Source organism: Hydractinia symbiolongicarpus, chromosome 8, assembly GCF_029227915.1.
Source record: "Hydractinia symbiolongicarpus strain clone_291-10 chromosome 8, HSymV2.1, whole genome shotgun sequence".
NCBI lineage: Eukaryota > Metazoa > Cnidaria > Hydrozoa > Anthoathecata > Hydractiniidae > Hydractinia > Hydractinia symbiolongicarpus.
The window spans coordinates 14,860,111-14,887,500 of record NC_079882.1 but is presented as its reverse complement, the minus strand read 5'-3'; the positions used below and the strand labels follow the sequence as shown (position 1 = coordinate 14,887,500).

The 27,390-nt window shown below is 40.6% G+C and overlaps 2 protein-coding genes across 4 annotated transcripts in view; both read left to right on the top strand.

Annotated features, from left to right (window-relative positions):
- Positions 1-6,473, top strand: part of LOC130654827 (pre-mRNA 3'-end-processing factor FIP1-like) — a 45,162-nt gene extending 38,689 nt beyond the window's left edge. For 2 of the 3 annotated variants that reach the window (XM_057457465.1, XM_057457466.1), the window contains 11 exons: positions 1-176; positions 321-427; positions 818-956; positions 2,841-2,948; positions 3,582-3,719; positions 3,849-3,923; positions 4,009-4,059; positions 4,329-4,455; positions 4,652-4,721; positions 4,797-4,849; positions 6,131-6,473. The exon at positions 1-176 is cut by the window's left edge and continues 9 nt beyond it. In XM_057457465.1, coding sequence (XP_057313448.1) covers positions 1-176; positions 321-427; positions 818-956; positions 2,841-2,948; positions 3,582-3,719; positions 3,849-3,923; positions 4,009-4,059; positions 4,329-4,455; positions 4,652-4,721; positions 4,797-4,849; positions 6,131-6,293 — 1,207 coding nt within the window. In that variant the 3' untranslated portion in view covers positions 6,294-6,473. Of the gene's footprint in view, positions 177-320; positions 428-817; positions 957-2,840; positions 2,949-3,581; positions 3,720-3,848; positions 3,924-4,008; positions 4,060-4,328; positions 4,456-4,651; positions 4,722-4,796; positions 4,850-5,469; positions 6,066-6,130 lie in introns of those variants that run through there. The other variant, XM_057457469.1, reaches the window with a different exon arrangement.
- An 8,346-nt stretch (positions 6,474-14,819) lies between these two features.
- LOC130653786 (uncharacterized) lies at positions 14,820-16,645 on the top strand. Its single transcript, XM_057456298.1, has 2 exons — positions 14,820-16,315; positions 16,405-16,645. The coding sequence occupies exons 1-2, from the start codon at positions 14,820-14,822 to the stop codon at positions 16,643-16,645; spliced, it is 1,737 nt and encodes a 578-aa protein (XP_057312281.1).
- The last annotated feature ends 10,745 nt before the right edge of the window (positions 16,646-27,390 follow it).

Below are 27,390 nucleotides of genomic sequence, written 5' to 3'. Positions count from 1 at the left end.
CACCCCTCTCAGTTGGAAGAAAGAGGGTACAGCTTTAGGTGCTGTAAAAGCAGCCACCCTTCCTACACAGGGTCAAAAGAAGATAGATGTAAACACTGTTGGTTTAATTAATGGTCAACCCATTTATGAGTACGATCTGGATACTGAACAAGATGAAAAGCCATGGAGAAAGCCAGGTAATTTTCGAAATTTGTCATTATTTCCGTTTAAATTAGTTTTTTGGGGTATATTGACTTTGAAGTTAAAGTTAAAGCTTAATATGGTTTGTTTCAGAAGAATTTAAATGACTTGACAGTAAACAAAATGGGCTCTTATTTTAGGTGCTGACATTAGTGATTATTTTAATTATGGATTTACTGAAGACACATGGAAACAATATTGTGAAAAACAAAGACGAATGAGATTAGACAGTCAACGTGGCCCATATGTAAGTGGCCATGTTCTTATGCTGAAAAGGTTACTCCCTGCTACACTCGCTCTATTGTAAGAATAACTTTTATAAGTCGAAATGAAATAAAAGTTATAAGAAGCCAGCATAATATATTGATTCGTAGAAAGGGAATATTATGAAATATAACGTAAACTTACGTATGTTTTTACATAAGTTTTTATTTCAAATAGTGTAAGGAAGAAGAAAATCAACATAAGATAGTCGTAAGGTAGTCAAGAAAGTGTTTATAAATCGAAAACCTGTCTTCTGACTGCGAACTGGCCAAGTGAACCCTGCCTTATTTATACAAGATATATAACATAAAACCAATCCTCTGCAATGATTTATATGTTCAACTTTTAATATTTTTTTTATTTTCCCTTTTAGACTGTTACTGCAGCAAACCCTGTCGCTAATGCTGCACAAGTTGAAATAGAAGTTTTACCAGATGGAAGGACGCGGGTGAAAGCAGGTCCTCCACCGGACCGTAAAGTTGAAGGCTCTATTCACGTTCTTGGTTCTGATGGTAATTATTTTATTTACTAAACTCGTGGATAAGACCCATAGAAAAATCCACTTAGGCAGAAAAAGCCCAGTTAAACAATAAGAAATCCGTCATATAATTTTGATGACGTCAGCATTGACCCGTAAAAATACGTTAATTTTTTTTAGGATTTTTTTTAACCGTCTGTATCGTGTATAGCTTGAAACACTGATCAAGAAAATGTATAGGATCGTGTACTTTTGACGAAAGGTGACAGGGATATTGAGGTTTAAAGGTTAGGGATGACGTCACCAACCCGTCAGATCCAAAACGGATTCGGAGATCACCAATTTGGTCCCAAGATGTCCCTAGTTACCTGGACAGTAAAAAATAACTGATATCGCCACCTCGTTTTCAAGTTAGTTGGCCTCAGGTTATAACAGCATTGTAATGGCTTCGTTAATTTAAATTAAGATATACTAGTCGATAAGGTCCGTGGAAAAATCCACTCAGGCAGAATTAAAATAAAAAAAGGGTCAGTTGCATTTTGATAACGTCAGCAACTCATCCAGAAAAAATAATTTAGAACTTGTTTTCAAGTTGCCTCTATTGTATAGAGATTAAAGCGCTGATCGAGAAAATGTATAGAATCATATGTTTGCGACGAACGTCTAAGGAGATACCCGTTACCTTCATTGTATAGGTCTTGAAACGCTTATCAAGAAAATGTATAGGATCGCGTATTTTTGACAAACGGTTGCAGAGATATTAGGATTTGAATGTTTTTCAATGACGTCATCAACCCGTCCATTCCGAAACGGATTCGGGGACCCAGGTTTGGGAAAATTACCCAAATTGGTCCTATTTGGTCCCTAGTTACCCACGCGGTGAAAAATCATTGACGTCACCACCTCGTTTCCAAGTTATTTGGCCTCAAAGTTTTAGGTGCACTGTAATGGCTTCATTAATTTAATATAGGATATTGACGTTACAGTAGTGTTATTGACGTCGCGCCGTAATGTCATAAACTTTAACATTTGAGACATACTTTTTTCGGCAACTTCAAAGAAAATTTCAGCGACATTAAAGGAAAATGGCGATATCCACTATGACCGTCACATACACTTCGTATTATTATATAAGAAGATTGACGTTAAATCTATGTTATTGACGTTGTTGCCGTAACGTCAAAAAAGTTAACAAATAAGACATTTTTCGCTACATCAAAGGAAAATGAGCACATCAACTTTGCCTGTCACAGAAACACAGATAGAAGTAGCTTAATATAGACGACTAGTCGATAAGGCCCGTGGAAAAATCCACTTATGCAAAAAAACAATGGAAAAGAGAATCGTCACTTGAATTTTAATGACGTCAACAAAAACCGTATGTACGCAAAAAAAATTGGAAATTTATTTACCCCTGGCCTCTTGTGTAGAGATTAAAACGCTGATCCAAGTATTGTATAGGATCATGGTTTTCGATGAACGCTTAAGGAGATTTAAGGGTTTAAAAATTTTGCCGACGTCGGCAAAGACCTGTCACAATACAAGAAATTTGTATACCCGTCGCCTGCATCGTACATCACCACCTCGTTTTCGAGTTATTTGACGTTAAAGTTGTGTGTGCATTGTAGACTTTAAATTAAGCCACGTTAAATTAATGTTATTGACTTCGTGCCGTAACGCCAGAAAAGTTAACAAATAAGACAACTTTTTGGCTACATCAAAAAAAAAATAGAAATATATACACTTTGCTTGTCACATACTGACGGAAGTGGCCTGATAATATAGACGATGAACACAACAAATTATAACAATGTGTTTTCAACTTATGCAATGTGCTAAAGTAGAACTCAAAAGCGAAGCTAAGTGTTTTATAATAAATTTTAAATTTTATATTATTGTATTCCATTGCTTAATTTAGCTGACGCACGTCGAAAACAGAAAGAAGACGAGCTGTTGGCGTTAGCTCTTGGTTCATCACATGTCATGGCTCAACCCCCATTTCCAGGACAACGACCTTTATACACAAGTACTACAATAGTTATTCTTCTGTTTGGATTTTTGACCTTTTTGTCATTTTTAGCCACTGGTTATCAATTTAGAAAATATCATGATGCACTAACTATACAAGCTAAAATCACATAATTAAATGTCGCAATACGGAGTTCCTTTTGGAATCGAAAATATAATAAAATCTGAAAAATATGGCTAATAACCCAAACATTTATGCCAAGGCGCAACAAACAATTTAACTTACGGACATCACTTTTCTGATTTATTATTTCTAAAATAATTCGAACGTGCCTACCGCCTTTGTTGTTGCTGCCGTCATATATAGTTTCTGTGACATTTGATGCGAGAATATTTAGGTTGCAGTTTTTTTAACTGCGCTACTTCGTGTCTTTAAAATGTATGTTTTGTTGTGTTTGAATGTCACACTGATGTGCCAAATTTGCGTGTTTTCTAAGTTTATTGTGAACAACTGACTGAGACAGCGAATTGCCTAAAAAAATAAAATTTAACGCGCAACAAAATGCTTCAACGTTAAAAATAGTTAGCATATAACAAATGTATGACGAAATCCTGCAATTTAATTGACTGTGCATGAAATCATAATATCTCTTTCACACATTTAAACCATTTTTCTATCCGCACAATATAGCATTGCCTAACGGCGCTGTGGTGTATAATCCGCTGGCTGGCCAGCAAATGTTGCAACCAACCAGTTCGAAAGGCGAGACCACTGGCATGACAGCGGATTCTCAAAATTCTTCGCAAGGTCAACAAATACAATCTATAGGTACGGAATTGCCTATGTTGTTTTCGCATGTAGATTTTTTACTTTCTGGACAAGATTAAGGAAGATTCATGCAAGGCAGATTATTCTTGATGTATCTTCCATAATGCATTTGTTTACATTTGTATTCAGGCGCACCATCTATGATGACGTCAGTCATGCCACCAGCCTTTCAATATCTGCCACATGGCGGTCCAGGTTTAGGAGGTTGATGATTTTTTATAATTTTATAGAAAGTAACACAAAATGTTGCGCTCATCAAAAAAATTACTTCTTTTTTTGCCATTTTTAGGGATTCAACCTGTTGCTGGTGGATCACAAATATTTCCGCCGCCAAATATGGGTATGATTTTACAGCAAATGAATCCAATAGAGTGCAACGCTTCTTGCACAAATCTTCTCTTTACCAACACAACTTAACTTTACTAGCACTAAAAATTGTTCTTGTCTTGTTATTTTATGTAAACACAGCTCAAAAATGTGTTGCGAACTTCTATTATGTCCAGAGAAAAGAGTTGTCTTTTCATTCTGTATTATTTGTTTTTCTTGGCCTGTTCCTTTAAAATCGACACGCTTTTTCATAAAGCCGTTTTATGAAACTAAAATGTTTAGACAACTTTGTGCACCCTGGAATGCCTTCCTCCGGTTACGCTGGCCAGTTTGGACATAGTGATAGTGATTTTGACAGCGACGGAGAAAACAGACGCCATAGGAGTAGGCGCGAATCATCACGACACAGGTAAGCAGATATATCTACCTAATTCACGTGAAGCGACGTGCATTTTAGATATTACCTGTAACACCAGATTTAAGAAGATATTTTGACATTTTATTTGATTTCTTAAAATTTGAAAACACTGACGACGTGGAAATTTTATGAATTCTCGCATTGTCGTAAGATTTAGTACATAATGTCTTCTCTACGTATCATTCAGACGGCATCGAGACAGAAGTGATCGTGACAGAAGTGATCGAGACCGTGAAAGATCCTCAAGAAGAGACCGTGTAAGTTAAAAGAGTTGATTTATTCTGTTATATCTTATCCTAGTTTATGGATTAAAAAAAAACGTTTCCATTTAGGACCGTTCTGAGTCAAGAAGAAGTCGAGATCATTCAAAATCATCTTCTGACAGGTAATGTCAATTATTTATTTAAAAACGAAGTTTGGAAAAAAGCTTTCATTATAGGCGATATTTTTTCCGTAGAATTAATCTTTTACTATAGAGCAATTCATATAAGAGTTAAGAAGCGGAGATTAAAAGCTATTGACTTTATTATAACTGATTGTGAAAGTATCGTGCAGAGAAATAAAATTTAAATCGAAAGTAACTCACATTAAAAGATCTGTACATCCTAAAATCTACTAAGATAACAAATAACTAAGTATAATAAATAACTAAGATGAACCCACCATATGGCTCGTTCGATTTGTTGTTGAATGTTTCCCGTCTGTTATTTATTAAACTAGTCGATAAAGCCCGTCAAAAAATCCACTTGGGCAGGAGAACAATAGAACAGACAACCGTCACTGAATTTTTTAATGACGTCAGCAAGGACCGGTTAATACAAAAAATGTTATTTTGGAATTTTGTTTATCCGTTTCCTCTATTGTGTAGGGCTTGAAACGCTGATCAAAAATGATTCTATACATTAATTTGATCAGCGTTTCAAGCCCTCTTGTTTAATTGATATGTGTATATTGACCCGTGACCATCACAATAAAGAGAAATATAATCCATTTTTTTTAATTTAGACACCCGTTTGGCAAATGTGAATACTTAATTTTAAATAATTCAGCACTCACAAAGATGTAAACAAAACTTGTATTTTAAACAGACTGGTTTATTTTTTGGGGCTAATATGTTGTCGTTCTGTAAAGTTTTTAGATGAAAGTTCACAGTTTTGTCTGAGAAAAATATCAAATTTTTATAACTCTACGAATATTTTCAATTTTAAAAAATTTTTAGTTTTGACTGTTTTCTTATCGTGATAGATCTAACATTTAAATTGATTTATAGATTTTATCGAGCAGACCGAGCCTGGTCTTAAAAATCAACACTCACCATGAACTTTTATTGCAGAACAGTTTGCCTCTTAAGTTAATTTCCGCGAATTTTGCGACAAAAGGAATTTGATGACGGATTTTTTCAATTTACACCGTTTTTTAGACTGCTGAAGTAAAATATTTAAGAAGAAAGAAAAAATGTAAATCTTTCGAAAATTAGTTTTTGCATAAACTTAATTTCGCGAAAAGTTTTTTTAAATTTCGTAGAAATAACTTCCCCGAATTTAAAAATGTATTTCTTTCAAAAGTAATCGGTTTCTCTGTTTAACTTTTATCCATTTTTCTATTATTATTTTATTATTTTTCTTTCATACAATTTGTCTCTGCTAATCTAAAATTCCCTTCACAGAAAAAGACATTCATCTCGTTCTGTGAAAACAGAAGAAAATGACAGTGATCGAAAAAGTCGCACGTCACGACGAAATAAACAGCCGTCAATAGAGGAAGAAGAGCAAAAGCCACCTAAGGAAGCTGAGACTGTTACTATTAAGCAGGAATTGAAGGAAGATTAAATTATGTGAACTGAAAATTTGTGTGACAAACGCGAAAAACAAACATTAAGTGTTCTTACACCCGTGTTGTTATTTTCTGATGCAGAGGGCGCAATATGTTCCGTTTTGTTGTTTTTTTGTTTGTTTTTTACCAGCTTGTATATTTAAAGATAAAAAAAAATACGTTTTAAGTAAATTAAATCTGTTGTTTTTGCTACTTATTGGCATGTTTTTTGAAGATTTGCCTTAATTATCCGATTCCTTTGGACTTATCCTGCAAATTTAAAAACGGCTTCTGGTTTCCCGCGCTCTAAAAATTAGCAAATAGAATAGTCTGATACGCCCAAACGTGGCACACTTTTTTAGAATTCAATCTCACTTATTACAATCATTCTTAGTGAGTTTTCAATGGACTACGACGTCCCAAGTTGTTTTCCTCTGCAAGGGACCCGTAGGACACGTCTTACAACTTGCAAAGGATTTTAAATGCTGTCATAGGACCGTTAACAGCCTAATAATGACCCTACACGTTAATCACGTGGTTCCGCGCGATCAGACAGGTTGTTATCAGTTTAGTCCTTCCAATCTTAATAGCCTAAGACGATCCAAGTCGTTATTCTAGCGACATGGCCTTAAACCACGTGTAAGTCCGTGCATATGCCTTGAAACGCTGTAATATGGCCTTTTAAAGCCTATTAAGAGCCCTGCGCATAAATCACGTGGTTCCACGCGGCCAGACAGGTTGCCATTGGTTTAGTTCTACCAATCTCAATGGACTGCGACGTCCCAAGTCGTCTTCCTTAGCGCTAGGCCTGTTGTGTTTATATATATATATTCTTGAATCAAAATTCATTGTTTATGTTAGTCCGTAAAATGTACCTTGTCATGTGTAGTGTTACCATTTATCGTTATGCCTTGTTTATTCATTTCTTTACTCACTTGTCCAGTCCCGTGTCTTATTGTCTCGTATGTCCCACTTGTATTGTATCATCATGTTTCATCTTAGCCATACGTATTGTTTAATTGTTAATTGTTACTTGATAGTGTCATTAGGGATTTCATGTCAATTACTTTATAATACGTTTTTTACATTTTTTATTCATTCCGTCAAATCACAAAAACTGAGCAGTCACAAAATAACTTTATACAAAAAGCATCAAACAATTTGTTACACACGTCAAACCTTCAAGAAACATTTTAGCGTAATTCAATTTCAAGTCTATCTGGTTTTACACTTGGGCAATCTGGTACAATTATTTAAAAATATATTTCAATTTATTTTGTCAAACGTTTATTAAAACTAAATTTGTATATATATATTTTTTTAGTTTGAATAACTTAACTTACCATATCATCTCAGTTTTAAAATTGTATTCCGAGCAACCCGACCTTAAAACTGAATAGACCCACAAGGCCCTTACAACACGTCTAACTGCGATCACAGGCCTAACGCTGTAATCACCCTCGTCCCCAGGGTTTTTTGCCTTTTTGACATGAGCGATGACGTCGAAAAATGTCCTGGTATTGTTGACCAGGTTTTTGTAATATGATTGGCTTTCACATTTTCGCTTAATTATTAATCAACCTATCAACAGCTGGTATTTGGTGACCCTTTTTATGGGCCTTCTCCAACACAATATGGAAGATTTTTTTATTGTCCATCTGTGATATAGTCCATTCAAGAAATTAGAAAATATGAAACTTGGTTGCACCAATCAAACATGCGACAAATTTTTATTCAGACCCTAAAATAACACTAACACTCTGACATATTTCAATCATGAAAATTACTCTTCTTAATGTGTTTTGCACATGTGTTTTTGTATCTCTTATAATAATACAAAGAGTGTGTCTGTGTGTCTGTAACAGGCAATGTGGATGTGTTCATTTTCCCTTGATGTAGCCGAAAAACTTATGTTTTTTTATAAATTTGTATACCCGTTGTATTCATCGTATAGATCTTGAAATGCTGATCAAGAAAATGTATAGGAACATGAACTTTTGACAAACGGTTGCAGAGATATTGGGGTTTGTAGGTTTTGTGATGACGTCATCAACCCGTCCATTCCGAAACGGATTCGGGGACCAACGCGGTGAAAAATCATTGACGTCACCACATCGTTTCCCAGTTATTTTGCCTTAAAGTTTTAAGTGCACTGCAACGCTTTCATTAATTTAATATAGGATACTAGTCGATAAAGCCCGTGGAAAAATCCACTGAGGCAGGATAAAAATGAAAAAGAAGCGTCATTTGAATCTTGATGACGTCAGCAACCCATCCACAAAAAAATAGAACCTTGTTTTCACGTTGCCTCTATTTGTGGAGAGCTTTAAGCGCTGATCAAGAAAATATGAATGATTATGTGCTTTTGATCGGCGGTTAATGAGACATAACGGTTTAAAAACTTTGCTGACGTCAGCAATGGCCCGCCAAAACCTAAATTTTTTTTGAAAATCTGTATACCTGTTATCTTTATCGTATAGATCTTGAAACGCTGATCAAGAAAATGTATAGGATGATGCACTTTTGACAAAAGGTTGCAGAGATTTTGGGGTTTAAAGGTTTTGATGACGTCATCAACCCGTTCATTCTGAAACAAATTCGGGAACCTAGGTTTGGGAAACTTACACAAATTTGTCCCAGGTGGTCCCTAGTTACCTACGCGGTGAAAAATCATTGACATCACCACCTTGTTTCCAAGTCACTTGGCCTCAAAATTTTCAGTGCATTGTAATGGCTTCATTAATTTATTATAAGCCCAATGGGTATAATAAGCCCAATGGGTCTAAAATAAGTGCCATGTTCTATTTTTTTACCAAAAGTTCAAAATTTGCCCATTTACAAGGTAATTTGAGAAATAATAAAGGTAAACAAACTATATGTACATCACTTCGCTGGAAAATTAAAATTGTGTCCAAACTAACCTCGTTTTCATGTTAGTATGTCTATTCCGGCTGTGTATTTTGCGGAATGGAAATGGATATTGAAATAGGTCTATTGTTGAGGCCGAATATTTTTGGTGAAAGATAATGTATTATAGCTATAAAATCGTGACAAGTGTGTTTTAAAAGAAAAAATAAGAATATGTAGTCTAAAAATAACCTTTCGTAACTGATTATGTAAAAACAAATTTGTTGCCACCTTTAAAGATATTTTACAAGTTGTTTTTCAGGGAAAAAGAGAGAATAGATAAATTTTCAGCCTTGCTGGTGTTTTTATTTTATTTTTATTGTTTATCTATTCTCAGGTTTATTATTATTCTTTTAAAATTGTTTTTATAGAGAAATGAAGTAGTTTATGTAAGTTAAGTTAGCTAAAACTTAAAGTTACAATATAATCAAAAATTTAATTTTAAAATTTTGGAATATTCAATGATTTTGTTTCCCCATATTACTCAGTCCTCTTCAAAGTTCAGTACTTTTTCAGATTATTGCTAATGGCGGAAATCTTTAAGCCGCAGGGCTACTTTTATCTTATTGAAACGTATCGCTATTCGCGAAAGTATGTTCCTATGAGTTATTGACAATTTCGTCACTGGCGAAATTCATGTTCGCGTAAATTCTCAAATTTTTGACACTTGTACTTAAACACAATTAATTTCTATATATAAACTGTTTTTAACAGCATATCAAGTGTGACAAGCTACATGTACAGAAACATTAAAAGTGATTCTCAGAATTAAAATAAGTTAGACAGATAAAATGTTTCCTAGGTTTAGAACCAAATAAAGCACAGTGCCAAATATTCAATCTAAATTTTATGTCGTACAAATACAAAATTGTGAGAAAATTATTTTTTGTTTCGACCTGGATCTGCACACGGTTTACTTGCACTACATGCTCAACCAGGTACCACTCACAATTAATTTTTGAATATTCACTAAAACTTATTCTGCAAAATGAAAAATACAACTGTATAAGTCCTGTGAATGTTTGTTTATGGAAAAATTGTGTTGCTATAAGCGCTTCGCTGGATTTGTGATACATTATATACGAAGTGTATGGCACTCCAAAGTCACATTAATACAGTTATCTTAAGATGACAAGTGCTATCTTAAGATAACTTTATTAGTCTGATTTTGGAATGCGTGAATATTCACATTAATGCCCTGATTGTAAGATAACTCGAGTTATCTTAAGATAACAACTTTTCAGAGAAGTATTGTAAAATTTTTTGATCATGGTAACATTAACGACTTTTCTACCTTTGATGCTGGCGCTATCTTAAGTTAACTAAAGTTATCTTAAGATTGCGAGAAAACTGGAGATTACTCAATCTACGCAAAACTTAAACGCGTTTTAGGCTTTAGCACACAGGAAGTACGGAATATTGCCCAGCTTGATTTATTTTTTTGGGAATTACCGATTACTTGGTGCATACGTCTAGGCTAACAACAAACCTCCTGGCTTAGTAGTAAACACGTTCGACACAAGAAAAAAAACAAGTAATGAAAGTACTACCTTCGCTGCTTCTTATACTCCATTCACACCTAACAAAACTGGTTTTACTTTAACTGGTAAATACACGAAAAGGTATCTTCTGGAATAACAATTTAATTCGTATATGAATTCAATTACATTCAATCCTTTATATTTTGCTCCATTTATCTTCTTATGTGTAAACAACTTTGAGATAAAACAGCCACATGTTGTTTTTTTACAATTAGGTTTCATTAAAACATGTTTTACTGTGGTATGAACGAGTATATATGTAACATGATTTTATAAAACTTCATTAAAACATCTTTTAGAGATAGGAAAATGTATGTTCTAGCGCAGTCGACGGACGACAAGGGAAATCCCTGAAATCCGAAATCACCTCGAATCACCCAATTCCGGGAATACCAACATTCTCGAGCATGTGCAATAGCGACTAGCGGAAATAATGCTGACATCAACAAAATTTCGAGCATGCGCAATCAAATAGGGGGTTAAGTCCCGATATCAAAGTACGACCGCGCAAGAAATTTTACTGATTGAAATCAGTAAAATCTATAATAAAACGAATGAGTATACTGTGAAACAGTTACACGATATTGCGAAAACCCGTGGACTTACACGTTATTCCAAGCTACGCAAAGCCGACTTTGTTGCTTTATTGGAGGCACCTCCACAACCCGTTCCTGCTCCAGAACCAAGGTCACAAACATTTACACCGGATGCCTTGGATATATTCGACCGACAAGAGATGGCAAAAACCCGTCCTATTAAGAGTAAGATTGAGCCTCGACTCCCCACACCCGAAGCTATGAATGTATTTGAACGCCGAGAGATGACAAAGACTCCTTTAACTTCTTTTTCATCATAAATTTAAACGATGAGGAACCTGCCACCGCTGTTGTAATAATTGTAGTTGTCTCAAAACAAAAAATTCAAGAAAAAGAAAGTATTGCGTAAGCAAAGGCTGAGTAGGCAGCCACAACTCGGTCTTTATGAAACTTTGATCTCATAATTGCATTTAGAAGGGAATAACTATAAAAATTACTTGCAAATGATGGCGGAAATTTTGGAGAAATACTTTGGCTTTTTATATAAAATTAACGGGTCAAAACACCGTACTGAGAGACGAATATTTATCTTAAATATTTTCCTGCCCTTCTGTATTTGTTTCATGTTTACATAACCTCAGTACAATTAAAAATGCATTATGATTTGTTAACATCTCCATTATATATCATATAAAAAATAGGACGTGTTCTATCTTGGAATTTTTGGAACAGGATAAAGAGCAAGGATGCGATTTTTTGCTGATGCATATATATACTTTGCACCGGTTTTCTAATGCCCTCTTTTACCCCATTTAAACCTAAAGTTAAAAGAGAGATAGGAAAATGTATGTTCTAGCGCAGTCGACGGACGACAAGGGAGATCACCTTGAATCACCCAATTTAACTTTAACTTTTTAACTTTAGGCGTAAATGGGGTAATAGTTATTGTTCTACGGCTTTAGCCGGTAAAACTTTAACAAACTAAATTTATTTTTAAAAAAATAAATAAAAAATAATCGTTTTTATCGATTTTTACCTTTCATAAAACAGTGTTTATAAACTTATACTCCTCCCTAGAGGACTATTAAATCAGTAATAATGCGCGTAGAACTTCCTGCCGAAACGGCTGGTTTATTTTTAAATTAAAATCGCAACGCACATGGTAAATTTCCCCGCCTAAAATTAAAACCCACTGGGAACGCACACACAATGAAAGTGGAGCTCTCCAGCGCACTTTCGACTTTTCGCCGTTTTTCACTCAAAACCCTAATTTCAAGGGTCTAGCGCAGCACCGTTTCCTCGCTATATTGATCCTCTGCGCAAAGGATCAATACCGCGGGCAATTACCGCTGTCCTGCAGCACTCTCATACGACCGCAATGTTGTCACCCTGATTAGGGTCACAACATAAAATAAAATGTCCATTGCGTTAGAAAATTTTCCAACATATAATAAAGCAATGAATTACTTCAGAAATGCAATTAGTAAATTATATAGCGCTGTCTCAGCGCCAGTGGCAGCAACACGTGATGCACTCGCAGAGAGACTGCAGAGTGTGCGTGAAACTGCTTCTTTATTATACCACAAGGCTAAGGAGAGGCTTGGTTACGGTCAAGCCTTGAGGAAGACTGTTGAAGACGCTGCTATGGAAGAAGAACAAGTGGAAGAAGTGGATCACAGTGCTGTTGAAACGGAAGGTGGATTTGATGGTAATTATCGACATTTCCGAAGTGAAGGAACACCAGAAGGTCAAGTGGTGAGTATTGAACCGTACCTGGATCAACAGAAACAACACGTGGAGAAAGTCATCACAGACTTGCAAAACACTAGACAGAATTGGAAGTTTCAACTGAATCTTGTGGTGGAGTTTGTGCACAGGGAAAATCCTTCTGACAAGTTCACAAAACCAATATGGAGTGAAGCTGTCACAATCATGGAAGGAAGCGACATCGAAGAATTGATCGAAGAGATGTATAAAAGCCTGCTAAAACGCTTTGAAATGACATCGGAGAAACTCAAAAAAAGCGACTACATCTTCAACCGAATCACAGAAATGACGCATCACTGCCACATGATTGACCTTATGAGAAGTAGATCATGGTTCAAGACACCCGAATGGCTGCGAAAAAAGCACTGCATCATCAATCCCAAAAATGAAGACGAGCAGTGCTTCAAATGGGCCATCATTGCAGCACTTCACCACAACAAAAACAAAAACGATCCTCAACGCATCTCGAAGCTCGAACCGTTTGTTGAACAGTACAATTGGAGTGGCATCGAGTTTCCAACCCCCAACACACACTGGAAAAAGTTTGAAAGGCAAAACCCCAACGTGGCGCTGAATGTCTACTTTTCTGAAGAATATTTTCAGGTCAGACAGGCATATGTTTCGAAACACAACACGACACGTAAAAAGGTGGCAGATGTGCTAATCATTCAAGAAGGAGGGAAAAAGCACTACGTTGCCATTAAAAGATACTCTGCGCTCATGCGCGGTTTATCATCTAGACATCGAGGTGATCATTACTGTCGAAACTGCATGCACGGATTCCGCAGTCAAGAGACAAGAGACAATCACATGAAAGTGTGCATGGACCATGATTTTTGCGAGACTGTCATGCCCAAAGAAGGAACAGTCCTCAAGCACGAAGATGGGCAAAAGTCGCTCAGAATGCCATTTGTCATCTATGCAGACACAGAATGTATCTTGGAACCTGTTCAAGGTTGTGATGGAGACCCTGAAAAATCACACACCAGAGACGTCAGCAAGCATGTGGCTTCAGGATATGCCTTCATAACTAAATTTGCACATGGAGAAGTTGAAGAATCATCCGAATGCTATCGTGGAAAAGACTGTATGGAAAGGTTTTGCAAGGGACTAAGAGATCAAGTTAATAGAGCTATCAGACATCCACAGAAGAAGATGATCCCGTTGACACATGAAGAGAAAGAAGCCCACAGGTCTGCAAAAAGATGCTTCATTTGCAATGGGCTTTTCAAGAAGAACAACAACGACATCACAATGCGCAAAGTTCGAGATCACTGTCACTACACTGGTCAGTATCGAGGAGCTGCACACAGTTCGTGCAACCTAAAATATCGCATCCCCAACGAGATTCCGGTGGTCATGCACAATCGCTCACGGTATGACGATCACATCATCATCAAGCAGCTGGCCAGGGAATTCAAAAGCCACGAGTTTGAATGTCTGGGTGAAAACAGTGAAAAATACATCAGCTTCTCCATCAAGCACCCCGTCACATTTCAAGGAAAAGACGACGAACCGCTGAAGCAGATGAAGAAGAACAAGAAAACCAACCAAATAAAAGAAGTGGAAATCAACACAACCTGCAAAATCAAGTTCATCGACAGCTGCAGGTTCATGCAAAGCTCACTGTCAAGCCTTGTGGATAATTTAGCTGGAACCAACAGTGAAAGTGTCAGGTGCAACGACTGCAAATCAAACATGGAACTTATAGAGATTGACTCAGAGTACAACGCAATTCAAGTGCCAAACCTGTTACTGCTCTTACAAGACGGTGGAACTGAATGAACATTCCATGAAGAAGAAATTTTCCAACACATTCAAGCATGCAAAGGGGAATGACGAGCACTTTAGACTTTTGCTGCGTAAGGGTGTTTACCCCTACGAATACATGGATGCGTGGGAGCGTTTTGAAGAGACAGCACTTCCTCCAAAAGCACAATTTTACAGCAGCTTGAACCTTGAAAACATCACCGAAAACGACTACAAGCATGCTCAAAAGGTGTGGAAGGCTTTCAACATCAAAAACCTTGGGGAGTACCACGATCTCTACGTGATGAGCGACACGCTTCTTTTAGCAGACGTTTTTGAAAATTTTCGAGACACTTGTCAAAACATCTACGAGCTTGATCCAGCGTATTTTTACACTGCTCCAGGCCTCGCATGGCAAGCAGCTCTAAAAGTGACGGGTCAGGTGCTCGAGCTTCTCTCAGACATCGACATGCTACTGATGGTTGAAAAGGGGCTCAGGGGTGGTATTTGCCAAGCAATCAAGCGCCATGCTAAGGCAAACAATCCGTACATAGGGGAATTGTTTGATGTCAACCTGTTGATCTCGTATCTGCTGTACATCGATGCCAACAATCTGTACGGAGGTGCCATGTCACAAAAGCTGCCAACACACGGCTTTAAGTGGCGTGAAGACCTCGAAAATTTTACTCAAGCTTTTATAGAAAATTATAAAATTGGAGATGATGGCTATTTTCTTGAAGTGGATGTCCACTACCCGAAAAAGCTGCACAAACTCCACAACGACTTTCCATTCTTGCCTGAAAAGATGCGTCTGAACAACGACTGTGAAAAGTTGACGTGCAATGTGTTTGACAAGGAAAAATACGTGCTGCACATTCGCAAATTGCAGCAGGCACTGCAGCATGGATTGGTTCTCACCAAGGTGCACCGAGTCATTGAGTTCAAGCAAAGTGCTTGGCTGAAACCTTACATTGACATGAACACAAAGCTGCGAAAGGATGCCAAAAATGACTTTGAGAAAGACTTTTTTAAGCTGATGAATAATAGCGTCTTTGGCAAGACCATGGAGAACGTTCGCAAGCACCGTGACAGCAAACTGGTGACAACGGAATGGAGGCGTAAGAAGCTCGCATCAGCTCCAAACTATCACAGCACATCAAGATTTGACAAGAAATTTGTGGCAATGGAAATGAACAAAGTGAAGGTCGTCATGAACAAACCTGTCTACCTCGGCCTCTCCATCTTGGACTTGAGCAAACTCACGATGTATGAGTTTCACTATGACTATATCAAGCCGAAGTTTGGTGCAAGCGCAGAGCTTTGCTACATGGACACAGATAGTTTCGTCTACCACATCAAAACAGACGATGTCTATAAAGATATCGCAGGTGACGTTGAATCAAGGTTTGACACATCGAATTACAGTCCCGAAGACAAACGTCCCTTGCCCATTGGCAAAAACAAGAAAAAATTGTGCTTAATGAAGGATGAGCTTGGTGGCAAAATCATGATCGAATTTGTTGCATTGAGGTCAAAAATGTATGCGTACAAGACACTCGAAGGATACGTGCAAAAGAAGGCAAAAGGTACAAAAAAGTGTGTCGTCAAGAAACAGATCACGTTCGCAGACTATTTGAACAGCCTGCAGACCAAGATTTGTATCGCACGCAACTGAGATTTACCAGTCGAAAACACGAGATTTTCACCGAAAGGCTGAACAAAATTGCGCTGAGTGTTGATGATGACAAGCGACTTCAAGCTCAAGGTGGGTTCACCTTTGCACATGGAAGCAGTCCTGGATTGGTTTGCAAGCAAGAATTGCTCACCAGGGTGTGGCATCCCGACCATGTTAAGCCATGGATGTTTTGAGTCTCGCGGGATGCTTCAAAAATTTATAAAAATAAATGATACTTGAACTGATGTTGGTAATGTTGTACGTAATTTTTTTTTGTACATCTACTGCAAGTTTTCCTCTCTAATAAAAGTCATGTCAGAACTGAATGAAATTTTAGACGTCATCTTAGGCACACCAGAAATGAGAGAGCAGGAAAACTCTCTGGGAAAAAACCAGTGGACGCCTGAGTTGGTGGGTAAACGGCTTGACAACCTGTTGAAGAAGCTCGAAGCACAAGCGCAAAAATCATGCTCAAAAGACTTGCTCTCGAAAATGTCAGGTGTTGACAATTTTCAGACCATGATGAGCGACATAAACGCAAACTTTCTGATTCAAAACTCGACCGTAGGGGAGAAATTACCATCGTTCTTCACAAGGAACTCTCCGATGGAAGTTGTAGGGTCATATATGTATGAAAAGTGCGGGCTGTGGCTCGCTCCTGTCTCCCTGTTTTGCACAATTTTCAACCATCTGGACTGGAAAAAATTCGGTGAAATTGCCGAGGAGCGTCAAGCGCAAATCAAACTGCGAGAAGATGTGCCGCCTTTTCCGGATGAAATAAATGGATCAAGTTGCACAGAAAGTGACAAGGCCCAAGAACCAAAGGCGTGTTGAGGCCGGTAAAAAGCTTGCAGAATGGAACAGGGCAAACAAGGCCAAGTTGAAGCAAGTCGAGACAAGTAAGAATTCAAGTACCTCAGCAAGTACTTCGCAAGTACCTGCACAAGTACCTGCAAGTACCTCAGCAAGTACTTCGCAAGAGGGTCAGGAACCTGTCGCTGGTCCTCATAAGTTCAGTGCATATCTCTATGGCGCTGGAGGTATTGCCGTTCTTGCCGTTTGCGTGGCAGTCTATTATATACGTAAGAAGCCTAACGTCACCGCAGGAGTACGCGTGTCAGCGGATCGCCTAGCGGCTCAGCAGCAAAAGCCATTTTCAATATGCGATAAACCTTAATAAATGAGCACCAAAGAGTATCAGAAAGAAATCGTCGACTCCTTATGGGAATCTGTCAGACTAGTATCCTATACTATTCTCTTGGCGCTAGGCGCGAAAAAGGCTCTGGGAGTTTCTAGACCAGGGGCTAAGATGGACATGTCGGACGGCTTGAAGCTCGCTGGCTATATGACAGGAGCGATATTATTCGACGATTACGCGATAAACCAAGGGTGGTATAAGCGTTCCATGATGCCTCCAAAATAGTTGACCAATAAGAAGACTATACAAATACCCAACCAATGTGGGCAAGTGAGAACATTAGAAAAGGTAACCATCTCTAAGTAAGCACCCTACATCGCCTGGCGGCTCCACGGGAGTAAGGTTTGTGTCTGCCGCTAGGTAAACACAAAGCAATACAGAATAAAATGACTCTTATTAAAGACCCGCATACGACAATCTTCACAGGACCTACAAGTTGCGGCAAGACGCAGCGTGTCCTGGATTTGCTTGAGAACGAGTATAGGCATCATTTCGACAACATTGTCATTCTCTGCCCCACAATCCGCTGGAACAAGACCTATCAAGAGAGATCCTCGCTATGGAGGGATGACTACGTGTTTCTGGTGGAGCCCAAGGAGCAGCTGTTCGAATGGATCCAAAAACTGTCGTCATCGCTGGCGGGCGAAGAGACGTTGTTTATCGTTGACGATATGATAGCCGACGATAGCCTTGATAAAAAGCGACAGCCCTTGCTTGAGTTTGCCATCAGTGGTAGACATCGCAAACATAGTCTCTGGCTACTAACACAGTCGTATACCGCCTTACCGAAGAACCTTCGAAGGCAAAAAAAGCAGTTGTTCATGTGGTACCCCCACGAACGATCAGACATGAAACTCGTCGACGAGGAAACAAACATGATCAGCAACTGGGAAAACATCAAGGCTCAACTGAAAAAGTCCAAGCACGCTTGCTTGTACGTAAGACTGGAGCATCCTAGAAGTTACAAGATTGTTGGTTAGACTCTTGACATGTAAGAAAAGATGGATTATGAGAGCGTAATTAAATCGTCCTTTGAGAGCCCATGACAGACTGATAGATGCAGTGAATGATGATAGCAAACTGGTAAACACGACTCGGGATATTGATCGCCTGGTGGCTCCGTCCTGACGGGCAAGAGTTATGCAAAAAAATCCATGGCTTCCTCAGCTTGGTGTTGGTTATTGGACCTCGTAATTTTGTGACTTTTTTCGAATCACAAAATCCCTAGCTGGGCCTTGGCACCAGATATTTAATAAAATGGAAAAATTGAAAATGCAGCATTGGATGGTAGACGAAGATGAGTACCGAAATGTTCTAAATAAAACTGCAAAGCTACCCGAACTCTCGCGAAAGCGAAAAAACCACGCATACGTAGAGGAATTTCTAAAAGGGTGGGAAGCCCTGTTCGCGTACGGAACCTACACATTCGAAGGGGAGGTAGGCTCCAACTTTTCAGCATCTGATGCCCGGAGGCTGATGCAGGATCCTGAAGACGCACACTTGACGGTAAGACGGAAAGTTTCAAAAGGCAGATGATAAACTTTATGCGCGCTCTAAAATGGATGCAGGGCTGCGAACGTCTCACGCCTGACAAAATCCAAACTATCCATGAAATCATGATGCGCGGGGAAAAACACAGGGACGGCAAACCCGTGCTGACAGGGAAATACAGGACGACTAAGGCATTCGCTGGCTTTCACGAATTTGCCCCTGTTTCTGCAATCCCAAGGTTAGTGATAGACGCCCTGGATCGATACTACTCTACAGAGACTGACGATCCGATATGGAACGCGGTGAGGTTGTTTATGGACTTGATTAATATCCATCCATTCGAAGATGGGAACGGGAGGCTATCTAGGCTCGTTATTTCCCACGTACTTATGGAGAGTGGAATGAGTCTCTTTCCAGTTTTGCTTAGCTCGTTCCACAAACGCGGCAAGCGCCATTACATTCAGGCTGTTAAAAGGTTTGAAGAGAGACCGTCGCTACTCTACACGATGGTCTGCAAGTCTTTGGTGAAGGTATGGGATAATTTCGAGCAAAACTTGGCTCTACTAGAAAACTGATTCCTCGTTGAGCCTTGGCGTGTATAAGAAAGATGTCCTTGGTCAGTAATTTTTTCGAAGGCAGCAAAGTTCGTTCTTTATACTTAAGGAAGGAGGCCAGTGCCTCGTAGCCAAAGACGTGTGGAGAGCTGTCGGCTATAACGATAATCATAATGGTAGAAAATCTATTCAGACACATGTACCGGAGAAGCATGTAAAGCGGGCCTGGGAGGTTAAAAGTACCGCAGAAGACAAGGGGGTCGATATCGACCCCCTTCATCCAGACACGATGTTACTGACAGAACCTGGTCTCTATTGCTTCCTTTTAAGGTGTAAGAAATCCAAGGCAGAACCCTTTTTGGAATGGGTTGTTGAGGAGGTGCTACCCAAAGAAATGCGAAAGCTTGCCGCAACCATCGAAGAAAAAGATATAGCCCTGGCGCCCCTTGCGGATGATCTCGATCAAAGGGACGTGACCATTGCCAACCTAGAGGACGACCTCCAGGAGAGGGACGAAGAAATCGTTGAACTACGAGAAAGACACGTCCCGCATCGACATCAATATGACAACGTGCTATGCGTGGTTAACAAGAACCATCCTCATGATAAGCATCCCTACTACATGATCAGATGTCAGCGTAGACAGCTGGGCAAGAGCATGGGTATACTGATGACAAAGTATCCCGAGAGCACTATACTCGGGAGATGTGACGATCCTAACGCGATACACACCTGGTGTCGGTTTAAGGAGGACACCCTAGGGTCTGCGAACTCTTACAAAAACCACTTTACCCTGCCCGACGATGATACGCATGAGTTATTTGAGGGAATGTTCGACATTGACATGGCTTAGCCCTGATAACTACTCACCAAGGCTGTAGACGAAGCTTTCGTGACCACTTCAAGTGTTAAAAGATAGTTAACACTTTAAGAAAAAAAATGGAGGCCTATGTAGAGAGCTTGCAACTTAGAAACATTTACGATATTCAGGTACCTGTGCTGAGATGCTGCATCAATGCAGGTTCCACTACCGGTTATTGTTTACAGTGTTTGGAAAATTTTAGATTTAGAAATGGACCATACTACGAGGGGTTTGTATATCCAGATGATGACGAGCTTTTAGACAGAGTAGCCTCGGGCGAAAAACCATGGGCAACAATTCCCTGTGAGGAGGAAGATGAGGGGATCAAGGTTGATATTGAGGACCGGGATTTGCATATTGTTTCCGCTAAGGTGAACAAGTGGGGCATGCTCTGCTACGAGATCATCAAGGATAAGGACCTAAGGCTCTCGGATCTAGCAGACTTAAAGAAAATTGGCGACATACTCAACATTCAAATCGAGGATATGCGCCTAGTTGATATCAAAGATCTTGATAGCGAGCCAAATGTTATCAAGGGAATCGTCTATGGCTATCCATTCTACACTCTAGCTCCTTATGATTATACCCGCCTTCATCCGATTGACTGACCCTGAGGAGGATGACTAAGACTTTATGTTGGTAAGTATTAATGTGAGCCACAGGTTCACATTAACCACGCTTATACAATGCCAACTGAGCAAGTCCATCGCAGCGGGGGACTAATGGCTCGTGAAATTTACCACTTTTTAACCGAGTCAGGAGGCAGCTTCGTGTCTTCAGGAACCCGCAAAAGCTCTTCTTTCACAAACACACGCTCTGGCGCTCTTGCGGAGACGCTAGGCGACCCATCTGCAAGGTAGTACATCGTTCGGTTGTCTGGTTCGTTGGCGATGCGGTCCAAACGGAACGTTTTTTTCGACCAAATCATGTCAGTTGCACGTCGCTTCGCATCTCCATGCTCTTCACCGGGTTGCAAAAAATATCGGTAGAGACCATCTTCTGAAAGAGGCTTCTTGTCAGGCTTATAACTCGCTTTTTGTGGAACTTCGTCAAGTTTGACTGCATCGATAGGTTTCATCTTGATTCCAGCGGTTTTGGTGTTGTTCATCTGATCGACAATTTTATAGAGTTGCTTGACCCATATCGTCGAGACCTACCCTCTTCGTTGAGCTCTTGAGTATCTTGAGCCTTGAGGAGACGTCTCGCGAGCTGCTTGTTGAAGTTTTCCGCAAGGGCAGTGTGTCTATGATGGTACTTTGTCACCGTCCTGTCGATCTTGACGTCATGGTCTTTGTAACGTCTGCAAGGAACTCGGTTCCTGCATCTATCATGACAGTCTCGGGCCACGTCAAGGGTCTGGCCTTGTCTCCGGGCTTCGCGTAAATGTCCTCGATCATTTTAGCCACTTCTGCAGCCTTTTTCGTTCGCAGGGGTCTCGCCACCTTGAACCTGCTGGCAATGTCAATTCCGGTAAGAATGTATTTGTATTTCGAGCCATACAGGCGATCATGGGGCATGCTAAGCAAATCAAATTGATGTATTGCATTTGGAACGGTAACGGTGTAATGAGGATGTTTTACCACCCTTGGCCCTAGAATGTGAACCTGCCAGAAGGCCTGGTGGGCAAGGTAGATTTTGACCTTTTTCATAGACAAACCACTAAGTTCAACAAGTTTTTCAATGGCTTCGTTTCCGATCCAGAGATGTGTGGGCTGATAGTAAATACTGCTCAATTTTTTCGCTTCTTCCGGAGTAATGATATGTTTCGACATGTTTATTTTAATATTCGACATGTCGAAAGCGACAGCACATAACATTTTACGCCCACCGTCTAGGCGAACTTGTACATTGCAAAACCAAGGAGGGCTAAGGATCCAACGATGAACGTCAGTTCGCCGTCTTGTTGCTGCTTGCTGGGCGTGTAGAAGTCGGATAACTTAGGAGCCTTCTCGATCGTTGCGATGTAATAGTCTCTCATAGCTTCATCGAGCTCCTTCAAACTCTCTCCAGCTTGCCTTTTCAGCTCTCGTTGATGGTTATACCAATCGATCTTTGCCTGCCGATCTCTTACCCACTGTTGCTGGGCTGCCTGAAGTTGTTCAATCGCCTTGTCGTGCCTTTTACGCTCGGCCTCACCATGGCCTGACAGCTTACTGAACAAATAGTTGCTCCCCGAGAACGCGAGGGCATTGGTTATAGCCCCACCCGCGAGTACTAATATGCTTGCCATCTTTATTTTAGGATTCTCGTTTAATATTTGAGAGAGTGAAAACGCCCATCTAAGATGTTCAGCTGAGCATCTTGAAGTAGGAAAACGTAGCATTTAATATCCCCCGTTGTTCCGTCTGCTTTCTTGGTCATATGCAAGGTTATACCGTCTGACACTCTCTCTAATGGCCTTCCGGAACCGTGTAGACTATGATCAGGTGATGCTCGGAAATCAATAAACAAGGCGTATCTCTCCGTGAAGAACTGCCCAATCGTCACCTTTGAATCGTGGCTACCGAATAAGTTTACGATCTGCTCGAAGTGATCTTTCGGCAGCATCGCATGCGTATAGAGCTCATTAGGCTCACCCTCGACAGTGATCGATATTTTTTCGATCTTTGGGTTGTAGAAGACCTCGTTAGCGCCCGAGTAAGCCTTCACTTTCCCCGGATCTACGAACAATAATAAGACGCCTTTTAAACTTTTTGATGGGGTATTAATTTGCAAATTGTAGCTGGTATCGGCCTTTTTTATCATGACAACTTTGCTACGGAGTACCCTTTCATAGGGTAGCGCTAAACTCCTATACCTTGACATCATAGCGAGGGCGAGATCCTCGTTATTAATCTTGTCAAACTCTAACGCGATATTAGTGATCCTGTAGGCAGCATCCGGTGGTTTAGCTGCTGTGCTTCCTGAAGACACCGTGCCACCATCTTTGATAACGTCACCATATGATGCAAAATGTATAACGAATTGCAGATCATCGCGTAGCCCTGGCTGGTAGAACGGCAAGTCTCGTGTCAATTCAAACATTTTTCCGATAGGCACGCAAAACGTGCTGCCATAAGCTGCGACGATCGCCTTTTCCTCATCCGTGCCTACATGATTAGTCGCTTTTACCTGTAGGGCGCGGATTGTACCGTCGTTGGGATTGATCCCCTCTAGGATCAGGTTGTTTTCCCGATCAAACTCGGGCAACCATAGGTCCTTGTAGGTAGCGAGCACCCTGTAGTCGTTAATATTTTGCACCTCGTTGTCCTTCAAATTAATACGAAGATTTTCCACCAAGGATTTACCTATATTGCTGACGATAGTGCGCCTTGTGTTTGTTCCCGTAAGTTCCAGATCGAAAAGTAGTTTGATACTGCCTGGAAAAATTACATCGTTCTGCCCCATGTTGGGAATGTCAACATACAAGTCCTCGTTCTGATTAATCGTACTAGGGATATGACTTACACGCTGCTTTTTCCCTCTCATAGCCAGCATTGTTTTAATCTCCGCGTAGGGATCGAGCTTAGTTCCGATTATGTTACTCATGCTTTATTATTAGCTGATTTTCGTTTCAAATAAATGCCGATTAATCCAATATACGAAGGAGACGACTTTACGCCAGAACTAGACGAGGATTTCAGTAGGCCTGATGCCAGCTCCACGATAACGCCCGATCGCCTGGCGGCTCTGCAAGATCAGGAACAATCCGGCTCGGCACGAGGCGACCTCACAAGACAGAGGGAAGAGCTACTAAAATCAAAAGTCGACGATCTTTACGAACACCTTGCTGAGGAGCTGGGGCAGCCAATCGCGAGATTTTATAATGATTTTGAGGTACAAGGAAACCAGCTTCTTTTCGATGGCATAGAGATCACGAAAAGGCATGGTGAATTAAGGAGGGTTGCCGAGATACGGAGGAGGTTAGGTACAAATCGCTTGCGAGCCATGTGGTTTACCGACTATACTACACCAAACAAAGGCAGTAAGGTAATGGCTCAGAAACTCCTTAACGAGATTGTTCACGTTGATCGCCTAGCGGCTCAGCAACAGAAGGCCGATGATATCGAAATGATGCCGCTGCTCGAGAACGTCCTTGATGAAACGGAGAGCCTGATCGATCGCCTACCGGAGCTTGGCTTCACAGAGCGTGAAAGAAGAGGGCTCAACCTTGAGCTTCAAACACTAAGGGGTAACCTGAAGCACTTGAAAAGCAAGATGATCTTCTATGACAGCGAGATCGCTAAAGCGGAAGCCAAGGTGAAAAGGCTTGAGACGAAGAAAGCTACACCTGGGGCATCCGAGGAGCAGCTAGCTATCTGGAACGAGGATATCGCGAGGGCCAATGAAGAGCTAGAACGACTCCAAGATCAAAAGGAAGCAGTACGAGAAGCACACGGTTTACTTTCCTCAGATACCCAGAGCCAACTGAAAACAATTAAGGAAACGCTGATGAAAATCACAGAAGACGATAAATCTCTAACTGAAAAGCTTAGAATCTTGTTCAAGGAGCAAGGGATTACTATAGCAAGCATCGTCTCGGCTGTTGGTCTACTGATTTCCACCATCGTACTCGCAGTTACAGGTGGTGGAGGTGCTGCAGCGGCAGGAAGTGCCGCAGGGAAGGGTTTTATATAAAAACAGCTGGAAGGGCTTGGAAAATTTTTGAAATACTTAGCAGGTAAGGCAGGTGCAGCGCTACCAGGGATTATTGGCACGGTCGTTTTTTTTCAGAGTGGCTGCAAAAGTTGTCGAATATGTAGCCAAACATCTATACATGATAATCGCTGCTGCCATCGCTTTTGTTGTGGCCTACGTTGGGAAGGATGGTAGGAAGTCGTAGATGATCTAGTATGTTGACGAACATATTAGATCGCCTAGCGGCTCAGCATGAGCACCCTTATTTAAGCCATGATATGCTAAGATGAGACCCACCCCCGCAGTAACCAAGGTGGCGTTGGTGTCCTCGTGAAGGTTTCCATCCCCTAGATCTGACTGAGGTATCTTTTCAGACCCCCCGGTTAGGGACCTCGATAGCCCAGGTGGTGACCTGACTCGTTTTAAACCCTGAGGCTGTGTGGGCTTGTTGTTTAGGTCTAGCCTTATGCCAATCATCGCACTCGCCGGCGCGATCAAGATGTTGTTGTTATACCCCACAATTTTACCAATACGCAGGTTCATATCGGATGGTAGCATGTACACGTGGTGCATCACGGCAAAATTCACGGGGGTCCTGGCATATTGAAGCACCTTTTGAAACTCAGTGATATCGTGGCCTACGTTCTCCTCACGTTGTACCATGGCTTCGAATTTCTGTAGTAGTATCTGTCTTGCTGTAAAATTGCCACCATCCGAACCTATAAGGGATGCCTTGGCATCAGCTTGGGACCCTAGTAGTAAAATCACGTAAACACGAATACTCTCGCTAAGCTTCGACAGACCTTCCGATGTCAGGCCTTGGCTCGTAGGCATGATAAACTTGGCCCAATCACCATCTACTTGCGGCCACCATCTACCATTTGTCAGCGAGGACATGAGAGCTTTAAACTTGTATTGGGCATTGGGGTCGGCACCATATTCACGACAAATCTGGGCATATCCAGATGTAGAGTAGGGGTTCTCGTATTGAGAAAAGCCGTCATCGTATGGCATGGGTACCTTCATTCTCGCTAGGATACGCCGCATGTGGTAATAGACGTGGAATTTAAAGATACTGTTGATGAGAGGCACGGAGCCATTCAAGTGTTTGGCGGATATACCCAAGGCGGTACTAGCGCAATGACAAGCAAAATTAACTTGTATATTCCAGTAGCCAAGGGCTTGACCGGTCCAATTTACACTAACCGGGTCGTTCAATAAGTAAGTGGGGACTTTTATCGGGTATTTCGTGAACATCGAGAAGGTCACAGGAATGTGCGATTCTGTAGAAACGTAGAGGTCTTGATGTTCTAGATTAATTACACCGAGAGGCCATTCGCCACTATTGGACTTGTATTTTGCCTTGTGGTTATAGCTATAAATGTTCATGTTTCTTTAAGAATAAACATAAGACAGCTGTATGTCACGGATATAGAGAAGCCTAGGGCAGGACACGAGAATTGCCCTGAAATCGATAAGTATCAGGCCCGTATGGCTGAACCTCTACAGTAACAACGATTTTACAATACGCAAGGTAGGACCTGATCAGACTGTTACCCGAATTGAAATAATGAACGGCCTGTACAAGATCGAGGATATCGCGGCCATCGTCAACAGTCAAGCAGGGGACAAGATTAAGCTGTTTGTCCTGAAAAATGGACTCTGTAGACTTAGGGTTAGTGACGGGTATACTGTGGTAATCCATCGACAACTGCAAGAGCTTATGGGGCTACCCTACGACCCTGCAAAAAAGTATTTTACCAAAGGCGACTATAACAGCTACTACAAAACTGACGGGTACCAAAGATTAAGACTCGTTTGCCCCAGCTGGATGAGGATGACTGCCTACTGGATGGGAAGAAATCAAAAATTCTTGCTTTACTTCCCACCAAAGAGTTAAACGCATGGGGAGACATGCTTACATGGAATTTTGACACTCCAATCTACCTTCCTTTGAAAGGCTCAACAGACAGACTGGAGTTCATGCTGACGGACGAGCATCATCATGAAAAAAATGTTTCGTTCGTCGGAATTACGATGCATTTACTCATAGAATAAATGGCTGATACAATGAAGCTTTACCCAACTTTACCGCCAAGTGCGCCTGAGCATGAGCCTGAGCCGCAAGAAAGTCAGGTCTACAGGCTCAAGAAGATCGAAGAAATCGAGCAGTACCTGCGGTCTGAGATCAAGGAGAGAGAAAAACTCCACAAAAGG